The sequence below is a fragment of the Talpa occidentalis genome, unplaced genomic scaffold (genome assembly GCF_014898055.3).
Source record: "Talpa occidentalis isolate TD23 unplaced genomic scaffold, MPIMG_talOcc4v2.1 talOcc4.16, whole genome shotgun sequence".
NCBI classification, from domain to species: Eukaryota; Metazoa; Chordata; class Mammalia; order Eulipotyphla; family Talpidae; genus Talpa; species Talpa occidentalis.
This window is the reverse complement of record NW_023601653.1, coordinates 52,304,179-52,325,790: the sequence shown is the minus strand read 5'-3', so window position 1 is coordinate 52,325,790 and position 21,612 is coordinate 52,304,179. Positions and strand designations below refer to the sequence as shown.

Genomic DNA, 21,612 nt, shown 5'->3' with positions numbered 1-21,612 from the left:
ATTTTACTGAGGACACTCCCATCCTTATCCAAATGTTTCAAAATATGAGACTCCCCAGTTGAATGTTTGCAGGTTTATTTGGTGTGCTCAATTCTTTTCACTCCCTCAATGTCATTTTGGTTTAAAAAAGCCCCCATTGCATTTACATCCCACGACAGAAACCTTGGAACATAATATAAATGTCTATTAAACATTATTTCATACATCTAACAATGTTGATTCAAGAGACTACACAAACAGGATTCCTTTAAGTTGTTTTATTGATGACAGGAACAGAGCATAAAGATTTGACGAGGAACCTGTAAACAATACAGTATGTGAGCAAAATACAGTTATTCAGGTCCTTCAGACTTATACAGAGTTCTTGCACACTAGATGTTTCATCTATGACAAAGACTTTTAGAATGTTTAATTGTGCTTCCACAAAACCTTCCCAAAATGAGGTAGTTTCCTTTGCCCTCTATATTTTCCACCATTACACGTTCAGTGAGCTTAAATCCTTTAACATAACATGAACACTTTTTCATGAAAGTCAAGCCCTATTTACAAAATCTCTTTCAACTTCATTTTTCTTATACAACTACAGACATGTGAGATTGGCATCAATAAGTATTAAACTTAGATGCAAGACAATACAATCTAAACACCCAAGAGTTACACAGATTCTTATCTTCTCTCAGTCATCATATTTTGTAAGCATAAATTCTTCAGAACAGTGGGTTAGGCTCCTTGTGTTAGCTAATTGGGAGCATGGTGGGTTCATTTTCCTAAGTCACCAGGAGACATTCGCAGAATTCTTAGGTACACCAAACAAGTGAAACTTAGGTACACCAGATAGGTGAAGCTTAAGACTTGATCCAACATCTTCTCATAGCCAGATTCTTAAGAGAATGCCTGTATTCTTCATGAACTTATCAATGAAGTTGGAACTGAGTCAGAATTTGTATTCCTTTCTTAACCCAGAGAATGTCTTTAAAGACTGTTGTGAAATTAGCTGGAGAAAATTGCAGTATGTTGTTGCACACTTTAGTTTAAAAACTAACTATAATATTCAACTCATTCCCAGATTAGTTCACCTTCATCAAGTGATATGGTGGCAAATCATATTTCTAACAGAAGACTAATCACAGTCTATTTATTGTCACTCTTTTGTTCAGTCTCCAGAAGTTTCACAAATCTTTGGATAAAGGGGTTGAAAAAAATGATACAACAGATCTTACCCACTAGGCAATTATGAAATAAACTCTCATTCCAAATGGTAGTAATTTAAAGCAGTTACAATCTAATCTGACCATCATTACTTCAAGATAATAGCCTAATTCTAATATTTGATAAACTGGCTGCTATACTTATTCATTTCCTGATTGGCACTCTGACATCATTTTGAAAGGTGAAACTCTTTATGGCTGGCACAACAGGAAGCAGTTCCTCACACAATATATAGAAGCAAGTCTGATTTTTCCTCACTCTTTCATGCCTTGCTTTCTCTACTTTCCAGTTGTTCTTGAATTTTTCTCCTTAATTCAATAGTGATCATAGGAGACCCAGCCCTTGTGAAAGGAATATGCAGAGAAATCTGTCAGTGAAACTACATTTTTTTTTTACTTAATTTCCTACCACAGCTCATGGTCCATTATTAGCATCACAACAGCCAATTCCATAAGCTGAACATTATGCAAATTAAATTTTAGGCCTTATTAATGGGGTCTACATAGTGTGAAAAATACATATTTCAGACAATAAGGTTATTTTAATCTTCTGTTTTTATCCAGCAGATCTTAAAGACCACTTCATTTTCTAAAATTGAATTTCATGCCTCTGTCATTCATTAAAGCAAATATGCTTACATGTATCTATTCTTGGGGAAGGATTTACCCCTAAAATGATAATTTTCTGTTGCTGTTTCACTATAAACTTCCCAAATTAATACTGATAACTCTTTAATGATGGTATAGGTGCTGAAGATGAAAAATAAGTCATTTCCATCTACCTTCGTATTTTTAAAAGGGCCTTTTGGCAAATGGTGAAATTGAATCTTTTTGCAATATTTTAATGGTCTTTCTTTTTTTAAAAGATTTATTTATGCATACAATAGCTGGGGTACAGGCAAGAGGTGCAGGGGGTGAGAGGATTCACCAGAGACAGAGCAGGGAACAGAACAGGCAGACTGACCAAAGCACACCACTGAGGGGAGCAGCGGGCGAGTAAGAGAGGTCTGCTGCATCATGTGGGTTGCTCCCTGGCTGGTCAGGGATCAAACTCGTGCTGCAGAGGCTGCAGATTGCCTCATAGCACGGTGCTCAACACCCCCCGTGCCACCAGGGAGGCCCCTGCTCTTTCTTTTTTATACCCTCAAACTGTGAAAAATTACTGTTAGGTTAAAGTTATTCTTGCACCTGTTATTTTTTTGAGTGACTGTTTCATCTTTAAGCTAACACTCTGAATAGTTTGATTTATAATAGACACTTTCAAAAAAATCTTAAGAAACACTTTTCTATTTCAATGTTATTTGACTTGGAGGTCAGAGAAGATGCTGTCATTGAGGTGTTCTTTTGTTAGTTGGACTATGATCGTTCAATATTGCTCCAAAAGATGAAACTAACAAATATACTAGGTTGGTAGCTGAGAAATAAACCATGTAGGCAGTGGCTGAGTAACCCTTAAATTACAGTCTCACCAAGCAGCTTCTTATTATGGAAAGGATGTTATGGAAAAAGGACACATTTCCTTAAAAAATGAAATGAAAATGTTCATCATGATTTTTTTTTGATAAGGGATGAGCTCTGGCCTTTGTCTCCTAATTATCTAATTGTATTAAATAATGCTTTTATACATAAAGATTCATTCAAGTAGTAAAAATTCTATGAGGGTAATACCAATAAATATATATGCTCTAAAACTAATTTCCTAATCGCTATTGCTGCTTTTGTTAGATGCACATTTGTGGGTATTCAATCAACATTTATCAAATTAACTGGTCAGATTAACTATAATCTCTATGATCTTTATCAATGAATAGGTGCCTCACTTTTGGAGGCAAGTATTTGGAAAACAGCTGAACAAATTCTAGTTTTGACAAGACAAAGTGACAGGTGTTATAAAGTGTTCACTAAAATTACCTGGCACCATTACTATTTATAACTTAAGCTTTCACTTATCCACATAACAAATTGACCTTGTAAGGAAGAATTCTTTCATCATGCTTAAAAGCAGGGCAAGAAATAACAGGCCCTTATGATTTCTCTAACTCATCTAAGCTCCTTGCTTTAGTGCACCTGAGGAATATTTTTTGCTCTAGAAATGTTAAAAACTATTATTCATTGAAAGTGAATGAATATTGTTTTTCTGCATAAGATGCAGTTTTTCTTAAGTACATTAGTAAGCTGAACATATGATTTTAAAAGGAAACTTTAAAAGGAAAAAGAATACAGCGATTAAAGATGAAAAATCAGTCACTCCCTTCTGCTTTTGTGTTTTTAAAAGTTTTTTTTTTTTTGTGAATGGAATGAGGAAAATAAATAGGCTTATTTTAGCAGCTGATTTCAGACCAATTTCACACTACAATTTTGTTGACTAGATATATCCATTAATTGCTCTCAAGTGCCCAACTGTGCTCTGATTTGAGGGAAGCAGGACAGTTTGTAGGTACAAATATATCAAGCAATGAAAGTGGTAAGATGCAGCTTTACCCCAGCGTGTATACAGTAGGCTTCCCCAGTGGTGCAGAGCCCTAACATCCAGGTTATATCGATGTTATACTCTGCTTTCTTGCTGCTACCTCTGATTTTATTTTGCTCTTTTAGCATTCTTTTAAGTACAAAAAGAATAGAGGGTGTTTACTAGATTAGAAAAAACATGATTCTCTGTGAAAAAAATTCTCAGTCATTTATTTTTCTTTCCCTTTTAACTTTGCCTTTGTACTTTTGAAAGCAAGGGCTAAAGCAGGAATGATCCATTTATTCATTGCTGCCAGCTGTGTTCTGTGAGAGACCTTGGGACACATCCCTGAAGTCACTCTTCTTCTGGCATGTCATGAGTAGAATCACTAATAAATGACTGTAACAAGAACAAAATTTTAAAAGCAAATATCTTTAGGTGGTATCTTTAGGAAATGGACAGGTTTTCCTATGTCTGCACACATCATTTCAAAATCCACTGATATCTTTTGGTAATAGCTGACAAACTTGATCTGAGATGTAAAAACTGAAAAAAAAGTAGTAGGAAGAGAACATGCAAAATAAGTTAATCATTATCATTTTAAGTGCCACCAGTTCTGTTTATATTCATGCACATGTGAATTGCTGAATCTCATTTGATCAACCCAATTAAACATTAAATAATTGCAGCCAATTATGCAAATATCAGCAACAATATTAATTTGTTGATCTTTTTGAGCAGATTAGCCTCACATGTTCCTAATGCTAGACTATCTTACGCCTTAAATGATCAATTAGTGTTACGATAACTAAGTCTTGAAGAATGGATAATTGCCTAGTTATAATGTGCTACTCACTGTATTAATCCACTGCAATTAAACAAATAGTGCACAAGGAAAAAAGATGTGCAGATGTTCCTTTTAAATCTATTTAATAAGTTAGTGTCAAGGTCAATTTCCTGTTTTATTACTTAAATAAGAATGACAGATTGTGTTCTCGGCACTAGGAGACCTCCGGTTTTTTTAAAGTGTATCCTTAGTCTTCACTAAGTCCAGGAGAAGGAGATTAAAATGCCCTTAAGGGTTTTAGGAAAGAAATCATACAAAGACAATGTCTAGACATATTGTTCTCTAACTTTTACAATGAACACATCTTGCCATACTAAATTTAGAGATGTAGAGTATAAAATGTATTTATGGCAAACAAATGGCTTCCATTTCTCATAGGAATGTGAATCTAGTTATTATATGCTACTTGACAGGCTAAAATTACCTGGAATTCTTCTCTAGACTATGTTAAAAATGAGGTCACAAGATTTAGGCACAGCAAAAGCTTCTCCTTCGAATAGTGCTTGGTTGAACATGTGTAGAAGACAAAGTACCTAAGGTCAGGAATGAACAGACTCTCCCAAGACTTCAAATCACCAGTTAAAAGTCCTCTAAAAGATATTTTTACCATTTCTTTTCATCTTTTACTTCCCTAATTTTCATTTCACCATTCCTGTCTAAAAAGACCCTGTGGCCAAAAGTCTTGGAAAAGAATCAAAGCCAATTTGTTATATGCTGCTAAATGCCTTAAGGATTTTTTTCCCAATGCAACAAACTTTTTGAATATTTTCCCCTTGCTCTGAGAAGAGAATGAAATATGATCAGCAAGATGAAAGTCTGTAGGACTGAGCGAAACCAAAATATAATGTCTGAGAATTGACCTTCTGAAGGCAAACATTTTCTGTCAAGATTTGAATTTCCTCTGGATAAAACAGGACCCAATTTTGACTCACAGTTTCTAGACAAGGAAAACAGCATCTATAATTAATAGCTCCCCCGTACCCTTGTTCATCCAATCCCCGTTCTTTAGGAAAGAGCACCTCCAAAACCAGAGTACAAAAACCAGGGCATCCTACCTTCTTTGCTTTCTACCAAAGAACTAAACAAGGTGATATATTTTGTATTTAAAACTCACTGCTTGCTGTTCCATTTGGTGGGTCTGACACCATGACTTCATTCTAGAGCTATAGCTTCCATTCTAAGACACGCTTCAATGTGACATAATTTCCCCAACAAACGGTGCCTTTGCATATCCCTAATGGCTTAGCCATCCATGGAAAATAAGGGCCATATACAGGAAATATACACCATGTCACAAATTCAAATAAAGAGGTTTCATAATATAGAAACAGAAGGTACACTTGTCTAGAAGCTGAGACCTCACTCATTCACTGAATGAGCATTCATTGGAATGCTCTTATATGCCAGGCATTGGGTAAACAAAGATCTTTAGGGAACAGGGCCCCTCGGTCTCGTGGAACCTGACAGATCGCAGATGACACACAGCGTGGAAAGGGCAGTAGCTTTGATGTGTGTGTGTCTTGTCACAAAGATGATCGCAGATGGTGACACCAGGAAGAAGGGAGAGGCTTACTGTAAAGCAGACCTGGGGCAACTGTAAGTAAGTATGATGGGAGGGATCCAGTCTTTCAAAATCTTGATTTAAAAAGAGCAAAATGCTTTCCAAGGAAGAAGCCTGTGAAATTTACCATGATCGGTTTTCAAACACAGAAAAACTCATTTGGTTTAGGAGCAGAATATAACTTACCCTAAAGAATAAACAAACATTTATGCATCTGCGTGAAGTATGGAGGGAGGCACTAGATTATTGAGGAAGATTCTATGTGTGGCTTACATTATCATCTTTCTAAGAGAAGGTAAAGTAAGCTTCTACTACCAAGTTAACAAAACACCATTTGATGATTGCAATTTTCTCTGGCACGAGGAAGTCCTCACCCTGGTAACACACTGATAATACAAACTACACTAAGTATATCTACAAACATGTAGCCAAAGAAATCCATCTTCATTCAAATGCAACAGTCCGTCCAAATAGCACGCAGATGGATCCTGCATTTTCCAGTCAGGACACTGTGATTGTCCAGTCACTTTCTTCTCTTCCGTACTACAACAAAAGCAAGAAAACAGGTTTCAGTATAAAGGCTAATGGCACAGGAAAAACTTATGAATAAGCTTCATAATACAACTAGTGGTGTACAAAAGGTTCACTTCTGTTGGAACCTTAAAAGCATATCACATCAGAAATAAGATCAGCGGGCCTCCCTCGTGGTGCAAGGGGTTAAGCACAGCACTATGAAGCAGTCGGCAGCCTCTGCAGCACAAGTTCGATCCCCGGCCGGCAGGGGCGCAGCAGACCTCTCCTGTCTCGCCCGCTGCTCCCCTCAGCAGTGTGTTTCAGTCAGTCTGCCCATTCTGTTCCCCACTCTGTCCCTGGTGAATCCTCTCACCCCCTGCATCTCTGGCCTGTACACCAGCTCTTATATGCATAAAATAAATAAATATTTAAAAATTTTTTTTAAAAAAGAAATAAAATTATAGAGAAAGAGGAAAGGAAGAGAAGAAAGGAGGAAAGAGAGGCAGGTACAAGGTGTCATTACATCTTACAAAAATCAGGAACGAACACACATAGGGTGGTAAAGAGGACAGTAGTTCCACAACTGAACTCAGTTATTTCGCTTGGAGAGCCAGAGCTAAATACAGAATGGCAATGACAAGGCAGGTAGCTGAATACAGAAGGGACCCACAGCAGCTTTAAAGAAATATGGGCCTCCCCAGTGGTGCGGTGGGTTGAGTGCAGCCCTGTGAAGCTATCCACAGCCTCTGCAGTACGAGTTCGATTCCCAGCTAGCCAGGGAGATACCCACATGGTGCGGCAGAACTCTCCTGTCATGCCCGCTGCTCCCCTCAGCAGTGTATTTTGGTCCGTCTGCCTGTTCTGCTCCCCAATCTGTCTCTGGTGAATCCTTTCACCCCCCCCCCACACCACTGGCCTGTACCCTGGTTCTTGTATGCATAAATAAATCAATCTTAAAAAAAAAGAAATAATTTTTTTTCTCTCATTAATTTTTTACTTTTCTTACATTGTTGTTCATTTTTGTACAGTATTTGATTTCTCCCCTCAAGTGAGGTCCCCATAAATTTCCATTACCACATCACCTATGAACCATCACTGTAGTCCCTTCTGCTTTTCCCATCCCTGTCTTGAGCCTTTTTCCTGTCCCTCCCCTCCTTTAAATCTCAACTCTATAGTTGCCTGCAAGTATTGTCTTTTATTGATCCTTTGTTCGGTTTCTCTGTATTCCTCCTATAAGTGAAATCATCCAATATTTTTCTTTTTCCTTCTGACTTATTTCACTGAGCATAATCCCTTCCAGCTCCATTCATGTTACTGCAAATGGCATGAGTTTATCTTTTTTGATTGCTGAGTAGTATTCCATTGTGTGTGTGTGTGTGTGTGTGTGTGTGTGTGTGTGTATACTGCATTAAGAAATAATGTTTGGAGTATATCCCCATGCCATTACCATTAGGCTCACTTGGTACCTATCAGAACTGCAAATTGTCAAGTCCCACCTCAGACATATTAAATTAGACCCCGAGGGAGGGTGCCAGCAATCTGTATGTCAATAAAGCACTTTCGGTGATTCTGATAGTTTGTGAATCCCTGCTCTAAAAATTCCCCTTCTCCACAGTGTCTTATGTTCATGGACAATTGATAAGTCCTGTAGACATGAACAGTGACTTTGTTCTGTAAATGAAAATGGCTCATTTGTGTTATGTTAGCATCTTGATGTTTCTTAATCCTTTAGAAGTTATAGAACTGTGTCATAATCAGAATTAATATTATTTACCTCAGCAAATAATTTGCTTTAGTGAAACTAAATTTTAAGACTTTAAAATGGAATTAAGTGAAACAAAACTATTCTGGATGTCAGAAACAGAAAATTAGTTTATTAGTTTTGGTCCTCATTTTGGTCGTACATTCATTCATTCAACAAACATTTCTGTATTTAGATGAGCCCTCAATCTTTGAGCACAGTTGACTTAATGCCAACTGTGTGTTTAAGAACAGTCTAGATTTATCATCCCATAAAACCCTCACAGTAACCTCTGATAGCCCATGGCACAGTCAAGCCCTTTTTATGCATTAGAAATGGAGTAGTAGTGAGATATATTTGCTCAAGTATGCAGTCAAAAGTGGTAGCACCCAGTCTCGAGCCAAGGTCTCTCTACACCAATTCCATGTTCTTCATCACCCTCTCGATTCCTCTCCACAAGTTATATGACATGTGTGCAGGTTGATTGCAAGAGACCTCATCCACCCAGAATAGGTGCCATTAACTCTGCCATTATGTGTTTCCTAATGCAGATGAGTTCCCTTCTTCACATAAATTGCCTTATTAGTTCTAATATAATTTCAGTTACAATTAATATAAAACATCTGAATTTCTGAATTGGAAAAAACTTGAATAGTCATCTAAAATTCAGGGGATAAGCCAAGAATGAGTGGGGCTCTGGATTTTATATCAGAATATTTCCACTTTTGTTTTGCATATTGGGATTCCAGAAAAGATGTCCACTATAGAAAGTTTTGCTCTGTAAAAATCACACGTGAAGAGCAATGAACTTCCTCTCCTCTATCTGGCTTATTTCATTTAGCATAATCCCCTAAATGTTCATCCATGCTGTTACAAATGGAAATCTTTCATTTTTCATGGCCAAGTAGTATTCCACATCAGAATCCATTCATCTGTCAGGCACTCCAGATATTTCCATAAATTGGCTAATCTGAATAGAACAATCAACTTTTAAGCCAAGCTTCTCATTTTATATATATAAGGATACTGAGTCTTTAGGTGTCAATCACAAGCCCAGTTCTACTGACTCCATCTAATGCTGTCCCTCCTTCATCATTGTGCTGTGTTTCTCTTAAATAACATTAAAGACATTAGAGAGCAGAATCTGTTGGTAAAAGATGCCGGTGCCAAGAATGGGTCTACCTACTGGTTTACATGAAAAGAAAAATGAAGGAAGCCCCAAGACTAGAAGTGACTTGGTTAACCATCACTCTTGCCTAACAGAGTGGGCTCCCACTTACTGACTATTGATTATTTATGAATGCTAGATAAATATCCCCAGATTCTGTCTGATTTATGTATGGTATCAAAATGACACCAGGTAACAGCAGAATGTGTTTTATTCTTTTTTTATATTCTCATTAATACATTAAATACTTTTGCCATTAGTAATGATTAAGAGTCAGCATATTGACATTTTAGCAGACCTAAGGAATTGTGATTCATGATCACTATAATTTCATCTTGAATTTCATCAATTGAAGTAAATTTGCTTTTAGTTATTGTTTTAATTTTTAGAAATAGTCAAAACCCATTTTGGGTTACTATGACAAGCAGGCCATATCACTCTACGAGCCTGCATAACACTTATTAAGTTTTAGCCCCCACATCCTGTAATTTATGCTTTTTGTAAAATCGTAGCCTTCTGAGATGTAACCTACAGATGTGATTATACAGGTAATTCATAATTCTAGACCTAGGCGGTTAGCAATCAAGCTTTTCATTTGACTGACAGATAATTCGATTTAATTTTTCAAGGCAAAATAATTCAAAGAAGAGATGATAGATTATAGCAGAGATAAAAATTGTATCTGTCCCTTAAGAGCATGTGTCCAGAGAAGTTTAGGTGCTAGAGAAGGCAGGTCTGCATTACGTCATTGTCAAAGTCATCGCAAAACCACTGCAGCAGGCCCATTTTATACTTGGACAGTCTTGCTACAACTCACACTTACCTGACTTCATTCCCAGTAAACTGAGCTAAGCCTGAGGATGGTATTTTGAGCCTATGCTAAAGTCTATGAGTGTGATGTGCAAAATCATCATCATTTCACAAATCCCAGTTAGAACACTAAACCAAAATATGACTAATGACAAATTCAATACTTCACATTAAATGTAGGTATGGATGGCAAATAAATTTACTGACCTTTACTAAAATGCCTCTTACTTTCAGCAGAAAATTCTAGCCAACACAAAAGGACTTACTCCCTACAATGCCAGTAAAAATATATTCAGTGCTTAAAGAAGCAGTGATGAATACATACAATGGAATATGCTCAGCTATAAAAAGATGAAATCCTGCCATTTGCAATGATGTGGATGGGCCTAGAGGTAATTATGCTTAATGAAATAAGTCAGACGGAGGAACATAAACACTGTATGATTTCACTCATATGATTTCACTATATGCAATAACACAGAGATCCCACGCAAACAAATGAACTAAATAAAACAAAAATATACTTTAAATTATAAAATCAAATTAGTAGTTATCAGAAGGAACTTAATGTAGTATATACTGATGTTGATTTATAATGATGCACACTTGAAACTGACAGACTGTTAGAATCCAATATTATTGCAATAAAAAAAAAATTGTTATATAATCAGTGGCACCCACCAGGTAACTATTTGCTATTCTTTATTCTAAATCTGATTCAACAACTGTGCAAAACTTTATAATCCCATAACATGTGTATCAGGGAACAAGGAGAGGCCGGGAAATTGGTCAAGGCCTGAGTCACCAAGGCAATCTGGAAATGTCCCCTTAGTGTGCTCACAGACAGGAGGACAGCTCAGGTCATGGGCGGGGAAGGGGTTGGACTCTGCAGCTTATGTAACTAAAAGTTACCCAGCTGTTCCACTGACAACAAGAACAATACAATAACCATTAGTGATTATGTACTCTTACTGAGCTGTGGCCACTGGTAAGAATAGAGATTTTTAAATTCTACCTGCTACCCTGCAATCAGCACAGATCCTGCCCCTATTCCATTTGGACTATTCTTTTCCTACATTAAAAACAGCCCACTCTGTCAGTCTTAGCAGTTATTCCTTCTGCTTTCTGAAACATCAATGCCAGCACTGTTTGTTCCCCAAATATGCTGCTCTTGCTATTTAAGACTTGGGTTCTAGTTTCTATCCTATCCTGATAGCGATCTCTATGTATATCTCATCTTTGGAAAAATCTCAACCTCTGGCCTTTTTAAAAAAAATAATAATAACATTATTCAAGACTGTCCTCCCACCTCTTCTCAAAATGTGTGAATTTTTTTTGGCATTTTTTTATTTTGTTTCTTAGTATTTGCTCGGTGTCTCACTCACCCATTCATTCCTTTATTCATGTATTCAAGAAACAAGACAGGCATGTACTCTAGCCCAAGTCCCGTGCTTAATGCTTGGGTTACAAGAAGAGAATCAGATGATTCTGACGGTCAGACAACCAGAGAAGAAATTCAAAGTCATATGTAACAACCTGAGATGCTGCGGGAGCTGGAGCAAGAAGCAGCAGTCAGAGGGTGAATTTGTTTGTGCTGGAGAAATAGATTTGTTCAAGAGACATTTAAAAGGTTCCCAAAGGAGATGAGTCTTAATTATCTTATCAATATCTTATCAAGTGGGCAAACTGTAGAAGGGACAGAAAGCAGGAAGGAAGAACAAAAAGTAGCATGAACTGGAGAACAGAGAACACCCCAAATGGTAGAGCATAGGTGACAAGGATGGTGAGTAACTAGAATAGCAAAGAGTAGTGGAAGAGAAAGAAATGTGGGCACAGGTGTATGTTCTCCAAGTTTAAGCTTGGTGAAGTATGAACACAGAAGTGTCTTCCCTTGCTGCTTAGAAAAAGAAAGAAAAAAAATCCTGTCATTGGAAATGTTCCCCTGTTAAGAAGTATTGGTAGGGCAATCAAAGACCCAAGGAACTGAATGGATAATTAGCCAATGGGATGAATACTTAACCTCAGAGATTCCCACTCATCTACAGAAGTACACAAGTGAAATGAAAATGAAGTCTGTGGTTGAGAAGGAATTTCCCCCCTAGGTCACACTGGCATGGATCTCGAGGGCTCTTTGGTAGTTGCTCTTCTCCTTTTCAGGAGAACTGGTAGCAGAGTCCTTTGGAGAAAACATCTGTTTCCATGTAATGTCAAGACGAGATCAAGTGCAGAACATGATGCAATTCTATGCTTTTCTCAATAATTACTTAAATTATTTTTCTTGGAGCGAAACCGACAACCTGGTAGCTTGGCTGACAGCACCAATTTGCCATCTTGGAAGAGAATAATTTTGAAGCTTTAAGTTCCATACCCACAGGCTTAAAATAAATGAAGAAGAAAGATGTGGTCTCAGATTCAGAATGGATGGTCCTTTGTTACTTAACAATTTGGAGCCGATCTGGTGCTTGTGGTTTGTGGTTTAATTCAGAATCATTGTATTATGTCAGGAGTCTTGTGACTTTTCCTGTCTTCTTTGTTCAGGATGGAGCTTGGAATGTATTATTTGTTTTAGTATTACTACCACGTACTTACCAGCTAGGACAAAAAGAAATTAACTTCTACTGAGCCACAGGCACTAAGTTAGATAGGGAATAAAGTACATAAGAGGAAAATGTTTTATTTCTTCTCATTCGCTGCTTCATATACATCTTTTTTAAAGATGTGGTCTCACATTTAAATTGAATATTATTTTGTCCTTCTGTATCAGTGTGTTTTGACTTTTCCAATTTTTGTCCTTTTTTTTTTTTTTTTACTATATCTCACCAGAAGAGTCTCTGGCACACTGTCTGCCATTGATATACATATTTGTTGAATGAATGAATGAATGAATCAGTCAATCAAAAGCATTCATCTGAGTCACCTACATTCTTTGCTTCTGTAATCTTGACTTTTAAATATTCTCATTCTGAGACCTTTTATGATGGCTTCCCATCTTGACCCAAAATGATCTTTGGGCTTCCCTTAGGAGTCTGCAATCTGCAAGTATTTTGTTAGCAGTCAGTGGGGATGACACACACTTCTGCTCTTACCTCCTGATATTTCCTTCCACAGTCAAAGCTTCCTAATTATGTTGGCTGAACATGCTAGAATTTCCTTCCAATTCAAATTTAATAGAGTTCAATTTTTTCCTCAGTCTATTTAACTACTTTTCTTTTAATCCTTTACAACTAAATAAAATTGTACAAATTTTCTTATTTCACATTATCTCCAAGAAGTAACCTCACCATTCTCATTTTGTATATTAACTGTTACCGAATGAAGCATTCTCTTCTGTATAATTTGTTCAAGAAAATGTTCCAAAGTAATCTCCCTTTCTCCTTATTATAACCATACTTCCTCCTTGCTTAAAAATCTTTCAATTTCTGTTTTGGATAACCTAATCAGTCATATATACTTTAATTCTGTTTTTTCATTTGAGCAAAACACTATAACATGTTACCTTCAGCATTTACCCAACAGCTCTAAAATATCAAATTACTGCTAGTAGTCTTTAAATACAAAAGTAGAAAGCAACTAGATGTAAATTTCAAAATTTAAGACATTAAGTTAGTCCTCTATTTAGCTTACAGAAAATCCCTATAGAAAGCCTTTGTAGAAAAGTGAAAGTAAGACAGATTCCACACCCTTTGACCCAACAGTTACAATCTAGGAATTTATCCTAAAGAGACAATCAAGGACACACTGTTCATAACAGTGAAAGAATAGCCACTGGTAGAAATGTTTGTTCATTAACAAATTTTTTTTAAAAAGTCATGGTAAATCATAAGGGAAGGGAAAGGGGTGGGCATATTGGGGCAAAGGGAACAGATGTATGGTGGAGGATGGAACTGGATTTTTAGTGGTGAACTTAATGTAGTATAGACACATGTCAATGTCCAGTGATGCATGCCTGGAACGTATATAATGTTATAATACAGTGTTACTTTAAAAAACATGGTATAACAATAATAGAATTTAATTGAACTTTAAACATGGAACTGAGAAAATTATAGATATGAAGAAACTGGTAACAAATTCCACACAATCCCATTTGTTTAGAAAAAGCATCTATCTAAAAATATATAAATGTACAAAAACAAAGAAAATAATCCAGTCAAAAAATGGGCAGAAGAGCTAAAAATGGGCAAAGAGGAAATACAAATGGCCACCAGGCATATGAAAAAATGTTCAATGTCACTTGCAATCAGGGAAATGCAAATCAAAACTACAATGAGATACCATCTCACACCAGTGAGAATGGCACATATTAAAAAAACTAGCAACAACAAATGTTGGCGAAGATGTAGAGAGAAAGGAACTCTCCTGCACTGCTGGTGGGAGTGCAAACTGATCCAACCACTATGGAAAGCTGTGTGGAGATTCCTCAATCTACTAAAGATAGAGCGTCCATATGATCCAGCAATTCCACTCTTAGTTATTTACCCAAAGGACACAGAAACATTAATTCCAAAGAGCACCTGCACCCCTATGTTTATAGCAGCACAATTTACAATAGCTAAGCTTTGGAAACAACCCAAATGTCCAAAAATAGATGACTGGATCAAGAAGATGTGGTACATACACAATGGAATATTACTCAGCATTCAAAAAAGATAAACACATGCAATTTGCAGCAACATGGATGGCGCTGGAAGGGATCATGCTCAGTGAAATAAGCCAGAAAGAAAAAGAAAAATACCGGATGGTCTCACTCATAACAAGAATCTAGAAAACCTAAATAAGGGACCAGGAAAAAAGAATAACTATAAGAAAGAAAAAAATCAAAATCAACAAACAACTATGAACCAGAGACACACTTTGGCGGGGGGGGGGTGGAGGGGCGGAGAAAGGAGGGATTAGGGTCAAAATCAGGGGGTTGCAATTGTATGGGGAATATAAAAATAAAAAAAAAGTTAAAAAATTTTTTTTGATTTCCAACTTATCTTTGAGAATAATTTAAGACACAAATACCATTAGGAAAAAAAAAATATATATATATAAATGCTTACAAAATATTGAAAGTTGAGACATTAAAAGTTAGCTGTGGTTATATCTCAGTGTTGGACTCCCAGATAATATTAGTTTTCTTCTGTGCTTTCCTTTACTTTCAATTTTTTTTCTGTTATAAAAGTGTGCATTCTTGGGCCTCCCCAGTGGCGCAGCGGGTTGAGTGCTGCGCTATAAAGCTGTCCGCAGCCTCTGCAGCGCGGTTTCAATCCCGGCTGGCCAGGGAGAATCCCACATGGCGCGCAGACCTCTCCTGCCATGCCCGCTGCTTCCCTCAGCAGTGTCTTTGGTCCGTCTTCCTGTTCTGCTCCCCACTCTGTCTCTGGTGAATTCTCTCACCCTCCCGCACCTCTGACTGTACCCACGTCCTTGTATAAATAAATAAATCTTAAAAAAAAAAGTTTAAAAAAGGTGTGCTATTCTTTTAATGAGATTTAGAACTGTAATCAAAATTTATGTATGCATATTTCAATGTTACATAATTTGGAGTCCTAGACAACATTTCACTTTTTCTCCTCTTTTTTTTTTAATATGCATTTATTTATGTGTAGAAGGAATGGGGTGTAGGTCAGAGGTGCAGGAGTAAGAGGATTCACCAAAGATAGAGGGGGGAGCAGAACAGGCAGATTTACTGAAACTGCTAAGGGGAGCAGTGGGCAAGACAGGAGAGGTCTGCTGGGTCAATCTCCCTGGCCTGGGATTGAAGTCAGGCTGTAGTGGTGATAGTGCTGAAACTTGGCCCCGAGGCCACCAGGAAGGCCCTCCTTCTCTTTACTTATTCATGTATCTTCTCTTCCACTTCTGCTTTGTTTATGTGACACATACTTTCAGGAACATATTCCTTAAACTTATTGACCCCCAGGTGGGAGTATTTACTCTCTTCTTTCCGTTCAAATATGATTTGATTCTAACCTGTGATTGAAGATGAAAGAAACCCTTACCTGAATATCAGTCAGTTTCTCCAAGAGCCTGCTAGCCAGCTTAGGCCCATGCTCCATAGTTGGAATATGCAGAGTCTGTGAACATAAACCAGACATGATGTACTTTGAGAATATTCCCATATCAGTGACAAGAAGGAAGACACTCAACTACAGTATGCAGAAAGACAGCCCCCCTGAGATGAGGGATGTTACTATGAGAACCTGCTTGTATGTACTAGCTTCTTATGCCAGATTCTTTCCTTCTTTTTTTCTTTCTTTCTTTCTTTTTATTTTTTTGCATAGAACAACTGGGGTGTAGGCCCAGGAGGTGAGAATTGCAGGAGGTGAGAGGATTCACCAGAGACAGAGTAGGGACCACAACAGGCAGGTTGACTGAAATACACTAAGAGGAGCAGCCAGCGAGACAGGAGAAGTCTGCTGCATGTGGGTTAGCTCCCTGGCTGGGGATCAAACTCAGGCTGTAGGGGTGATAGCAGCCATCAGGGAGGCCCCTCTCTTTTTTTAAAAACTGTCTTATGGGGCCTCCCTGGTGGCGCAAGGGGTTAAGATGCAACCTATGAAGCTATCTTCAGCCACTGCAGCATGAGTTTGATTCCCGGCCAGAGAGGTGACCCACATGGCGCAGCAGACCTCTCCTGACTCACCTGCTGCTCCCCTCAGCCCTGGATTTCAGTCAATCTGCCTGTTCTGTTCCCCACTCTGTTTCTGGTGAATCCTCTCACCACCCCCCACACACCTAGCTTGTACTCCATAAATTAATAAATCTTTAAAAAAAAACTCTTATTTTTATTGAGGTGGTGCTGGTATACAATATTGCATATGATTCAGAGGTATAGGTTCACACCTCTTCAGAAGTATGACTTTTTCCTATTCAAATCTGAATAAAAATAAACTAGCCAATGAGAGATCACTTTTTGTCTATAGGCTGACTTTGGGGCACAGCTGGTTTATATGCCAGTCTTCAGTCTGATTTGAGGAAACAATGAGATGCAAAGGGTATCTAAAATAGTGGCTAAAAATCCTACCTCTTCCAAAAGTCTGAGAACCTACAGGGATGAACAAGTGGCCGCCATGTGAAACCCTCTTGTCAGAGAGTGAGAATCCAAAGCTATTTGGCCACAATTAAAATCAAGTCATTTCAGGGACTTAAAGAAAGCCAGTGTATGCCTTCACAAAGGGGGTTTTTAAACCTACCTCTGTTCCAAGCCAACCTCCAAGGCCACAAACTCCACCATGTTGGAGAAGATGGTTACATTCAGGGCTGAGAGAGATTTCATGTCTCTAATTTATACCAAGTTGTGCCCATTCATGCCTCGCTGGCTAATGAGCTTTTTGATGTTTGATTTTAGTAGACAGAGTGTGCACTTACTTTTCTTATTATGTTTTTTTAGGATAATTAGAGGCACCTTTTGGCACTGACTGCCCCCAAAAACACGACCTTAAAAGTATGTCAAACTTTGTAAACTTATTTCTAGAAGTGAAATAATACTGAATTTAAAATATGAGCTCATGACAACTTTAATTCATTAAAAAGGTCAACGAATAATATATTACATAGGTATTAATATATTATACTAATATATTATAACATAACATAATATATTAGTAATATAATATACTAATATAATATAAAACAGAAACTTTATAATCAGTACAATGTTGAACTATCACAGACTCATTCTCCCCTTGAAACAATGAATCTGTGGACAGACTTATGTCAGGAGCCATTTCCTAAAAGTAAGTTAAAAAACCTCAACAATAAAGCAGTCACCATTATAATCAGCAGAAAAAGACAATTCAATCAGCTGAGGAAAAATAATGTTGAGTTTACAAAGCAATAAAAGTATACTCAATATGAGTGACATAATTGAATTCATAACTTGAGACTAAAACCCACATGTTCTTAGTTACAGAATTAGGTGATTTTTTTTTAAAAAAAGATTTATTTATTTATTTATTTATACAAGCACTGGGTACAGTCAGAAGTGCGGGAGGGTGAGAGAATTCACCAGAGCCAGAGCGGGGAGCAGAGCAGGCAGAAGGACCAAAGTACACTGCTGAGGGGAGCAGCGGGCGGCAGGAGAGGTCTGTGCAACATGTGGGACACTCGCCGGTGGCCAGGGATCGAACCGGCGCTACAGAGGCTGCGGGCAGCTTCGCAGCCCAGCGCTCAACCACTGTGCAACCAGGGGAGGCCCTTAGGTGATGATTTTAATCGTATTAGTTTTGTTAAAAAGGGGAAAGCAAAAAAAAAACTGACAAGAAAATAGAAGTATTGCACAAATAAAGTCAGGTTAGCTTACTGGGAAAGAGAATTTCTACCCACGAAATGTTTGAATTGTTTTGGGAAGATTTTAATAAATGTACCAGCTTTACCAAATGAAAACTTTTTATAAACTGATCTAAATAATGATGATGATGATGGTGATGATGAATATAGGAGTTGATCAAATTCATTTTGCATTCCTATTGTAGTAGTTTGGAAGTATTTTTTTTTTAAGATTCATTTATTTATGCATATAAGAGCTGAGGTACAGGCCAGAGATGCGGGGGTGAGAGGATTCATCAGAGACAGAGTGGGAAACAGAACAGGCAGATTGACTGAGATAAACTGCTGAGGGGAGCAGGAGAGGTCTGAGGGGAGCAGGAGAGGTCTGAGGGGAGCAGGTGAGACAGGAGAGGTCTGCTGCACCGTATGGGTCAAGTCCCTGGCCGGCAGGGGATGGATCTCAAACCACGCTGTGCTGTGCTGCAGTGGCTGCGGATAGCTTCAAGTGCTGTGACTTAACCCCTTGCGCCACCAGGGAGGCCTGGAAGTATTTTTGGAAACCAGAACCTGAAATCTAACTACCTTCCCTCATGAGTTGGTAGAAAAAAATAAGTGTGGAAATCAACTGGCACATCTTCAATCCCTAACTTGGCAGAAGGAAGATATGATACTGGCCTAAGGAAGATACTGACTTTCCCACCTTTTTGAACATACATGAAACCGGAAAGATGATCCTAAGTAATTTGCTAACAAAGGTTCATGAAGACAAATTGCCCCCCAATTAATGGAATGACAAGTTAAAACAAAAAAATTTTGCATCCTGGGTCCAACTAGCATGTCATTCACACATTCAAAAAATTAAGCTATAGGCAAATGTTTGGGAATGATGGGAAGAGAAGAAATGCTGCCTTACCTCACCCTTGTGCAGTATCTCCGACACTGGGCAAACCACGCAGGCAGTACCAGAGCCAAACATCTCCCTCACTCTGCTGCCCTCCAGGGCTGCAGTCAGCTCATCCATGGTGAGGTACCTCTCCGACACCTTAAATTCACCCTGTGTGGAATGTGAAAAATAAAAATATACCGTAAAGGAAGAGCCATCTGAAACAAAGCCTGCAAATTTACCCTTATCCCCATCGCCTTATTTTCCTACTTTATATTCTGACTGAATTCAGATAATGTCATAATCATCTTGGAGGGGGAAATTAAGGGAAGCAACACTATCTCACTGGAGAAAACACTGAGATGAGATGTCCCATCTACTGCAAAGTCACAGAATCTCCAAATGAGATGATCAGAAGTAAAATGTAAGATTATTCTGACAAACCACTTGGTCTATTTTCATCTATACCTGCTTTTGAGCTTTTTATTTATTGTTATGGGTCAAGTCTCCCAAGTTATGACACCCTGAGTAGTGCTTAATGTCTTCTCCACTCACACCTGAACCCTATGTTATTACAAGAGACTATATTAGTCTATAATATCAATAACTATAGCTACTATTTATCTAGCACCCATTGTAAGCCAAGTTCTCTCATTTTTCAGGTGGGTGTTATTTATAGATGAGGAAATTAGGGTTCAGGAGGCTGACTGACATCCCAAGACTATACAGCAAGTAAATTGCAGAAAATCTATTTGAACTGAGGTTTGATGAGAACTGCTTCACATTTGGTCCTCTTTTTATTGTGTCTTTTATGGAGTAAAAACAAAAACTCAGTTTAAATATTTAAAATTTTCATAATTTTAAATCACTGAAGGTACATTTTGATTTTACTTGTGAAAATGAATTGTCCATTCATAGACATATTGATCAGTGGCTCAGTAATAGGAATAGTGAACTAGGATTCAGTAATATTACCTGTGAACCCTAAATCCACTGATTCAGCTGACTTTACATCATTTATCCTCTTCCTTCTCTTTTAGGATCACATAGGTTGAGTTTCAACATAGAATTTTTGGTATAATTTCTTTGCTTTTTGAATTATTTGATCATTTTATTTTCTCAAGGATGGAAAATGAAAAAAAATGCTGATCCTTTTTAAGCTATTCAGTTTATACAATCTGTTTAATAGTCATTCTGTAATCTGTTTAATTCTTATTCTTTTATATTAGTGATTTAAAGTTCAAAGTTTGCCAATAGGCTATTTGAATTAAGGATAACAAAGAATGGATGTATTTTTTAAAATAAGAAGAACACATTTTTTAAAACCGATAAATGCACAGGAGATGAAAATGGAAATCACAGGCAAGATTCAAAACATGAACTTAAGAACTACATTTGGAAGGGCAACAAAATATGTCTACAATATAAATAAGACTTTCTGAAAGTTTCAGCCTATCACAGTTTGCAATTGCAATGATGTTGTCCAAAGGTAAATAAAGAAATAAAGAAATAAAACCATCCCACAAACCAGCCAAGTTAACTGAAAACAAGCTGAGTTCTGTGTTCTGGATAAGGGGGAGGGGGAGAGTCTCTTGTAAATAAACAGAATTGTTTTTCCTCTGCTCACCCTTACTTATCTTTGGACAATTTCCCCTGTCTGGCAAGTAATGGTAACCCCCCACATGCCTCTTGGCATTTATGTCTCACTGTTTTAAAATAGCTTTTAAAATAAATTACAGCTAAGGAGTCAAGAAAAAACTTCCTCCATAATAACCTATTTTTCATGCTAGCAAATCATTAGTGTGGGAAGCCATTTCCACTTGCAGCTTGTCATCAAACCTTCTGTACTTGGTGGATTTTTTTTCCTTTAATAAAACAACAATTACCGAGCTTCAAAAATACATCTTTCCAACTGCAAACATATTTAGGACAGGGCAAGCTGTTTGAAATTATACCAACAGTTTGTAAATGTCATGCCCAATGTGCCAGCCAGCATGTGGCAGTTGGGTCTTGTCTACTTCGGGGTTTTGTAGGATTATTTATAGCACATTTCTTCTATTTCCAAAGCCTTTTCCAGAGAAACTGTGCTGGTACTCTCCTAGATAATGCATGTGTTTCTAAACATTTGTCCTATTAAGACTGTTTGACCACAGTCCGTCCAAAGTCTTTTCATAGTCTC

General features: G+C 37.5%; 1 protein-coding gene across 4 annotated transcripts in view; it reads right to left on the bottom strand.

Moving 5' to 3' along the window:
- Nucleotides 1–248: 248 nt before the first annotated feature.
- Nucleotides 249–21,612, bottom strand: part of BCAT1 (branched chain amino acid transaminase 1) — a 91,600-nt gene continuing 70,236 nt past the window's right edge. For all 4 annotated transcript variants that reach the window (XM_037514218.2, XM_054696376.1, XM_037514217.2 and 1 more), the window contains exons 9-11: nt 19,464–19,604; nt 16,282–16,356; nt 249–6,608 (exon numbers count right to left, since the gene is read on the bottom strand). In XM_037514218.2, the coding sequence (XP_037370115.1) occupies nt 6,567–6,608; nt 16,282–16,356; nt 19,464–19,604 (258 nt within the window). In that variant the 3' untranslated portion in view covers nt 249–6,566. The remainder of the gene's footprint in view (nt 6,609–16,281; nt 16,357–19,463; nt 19,605–21,612) is intronic.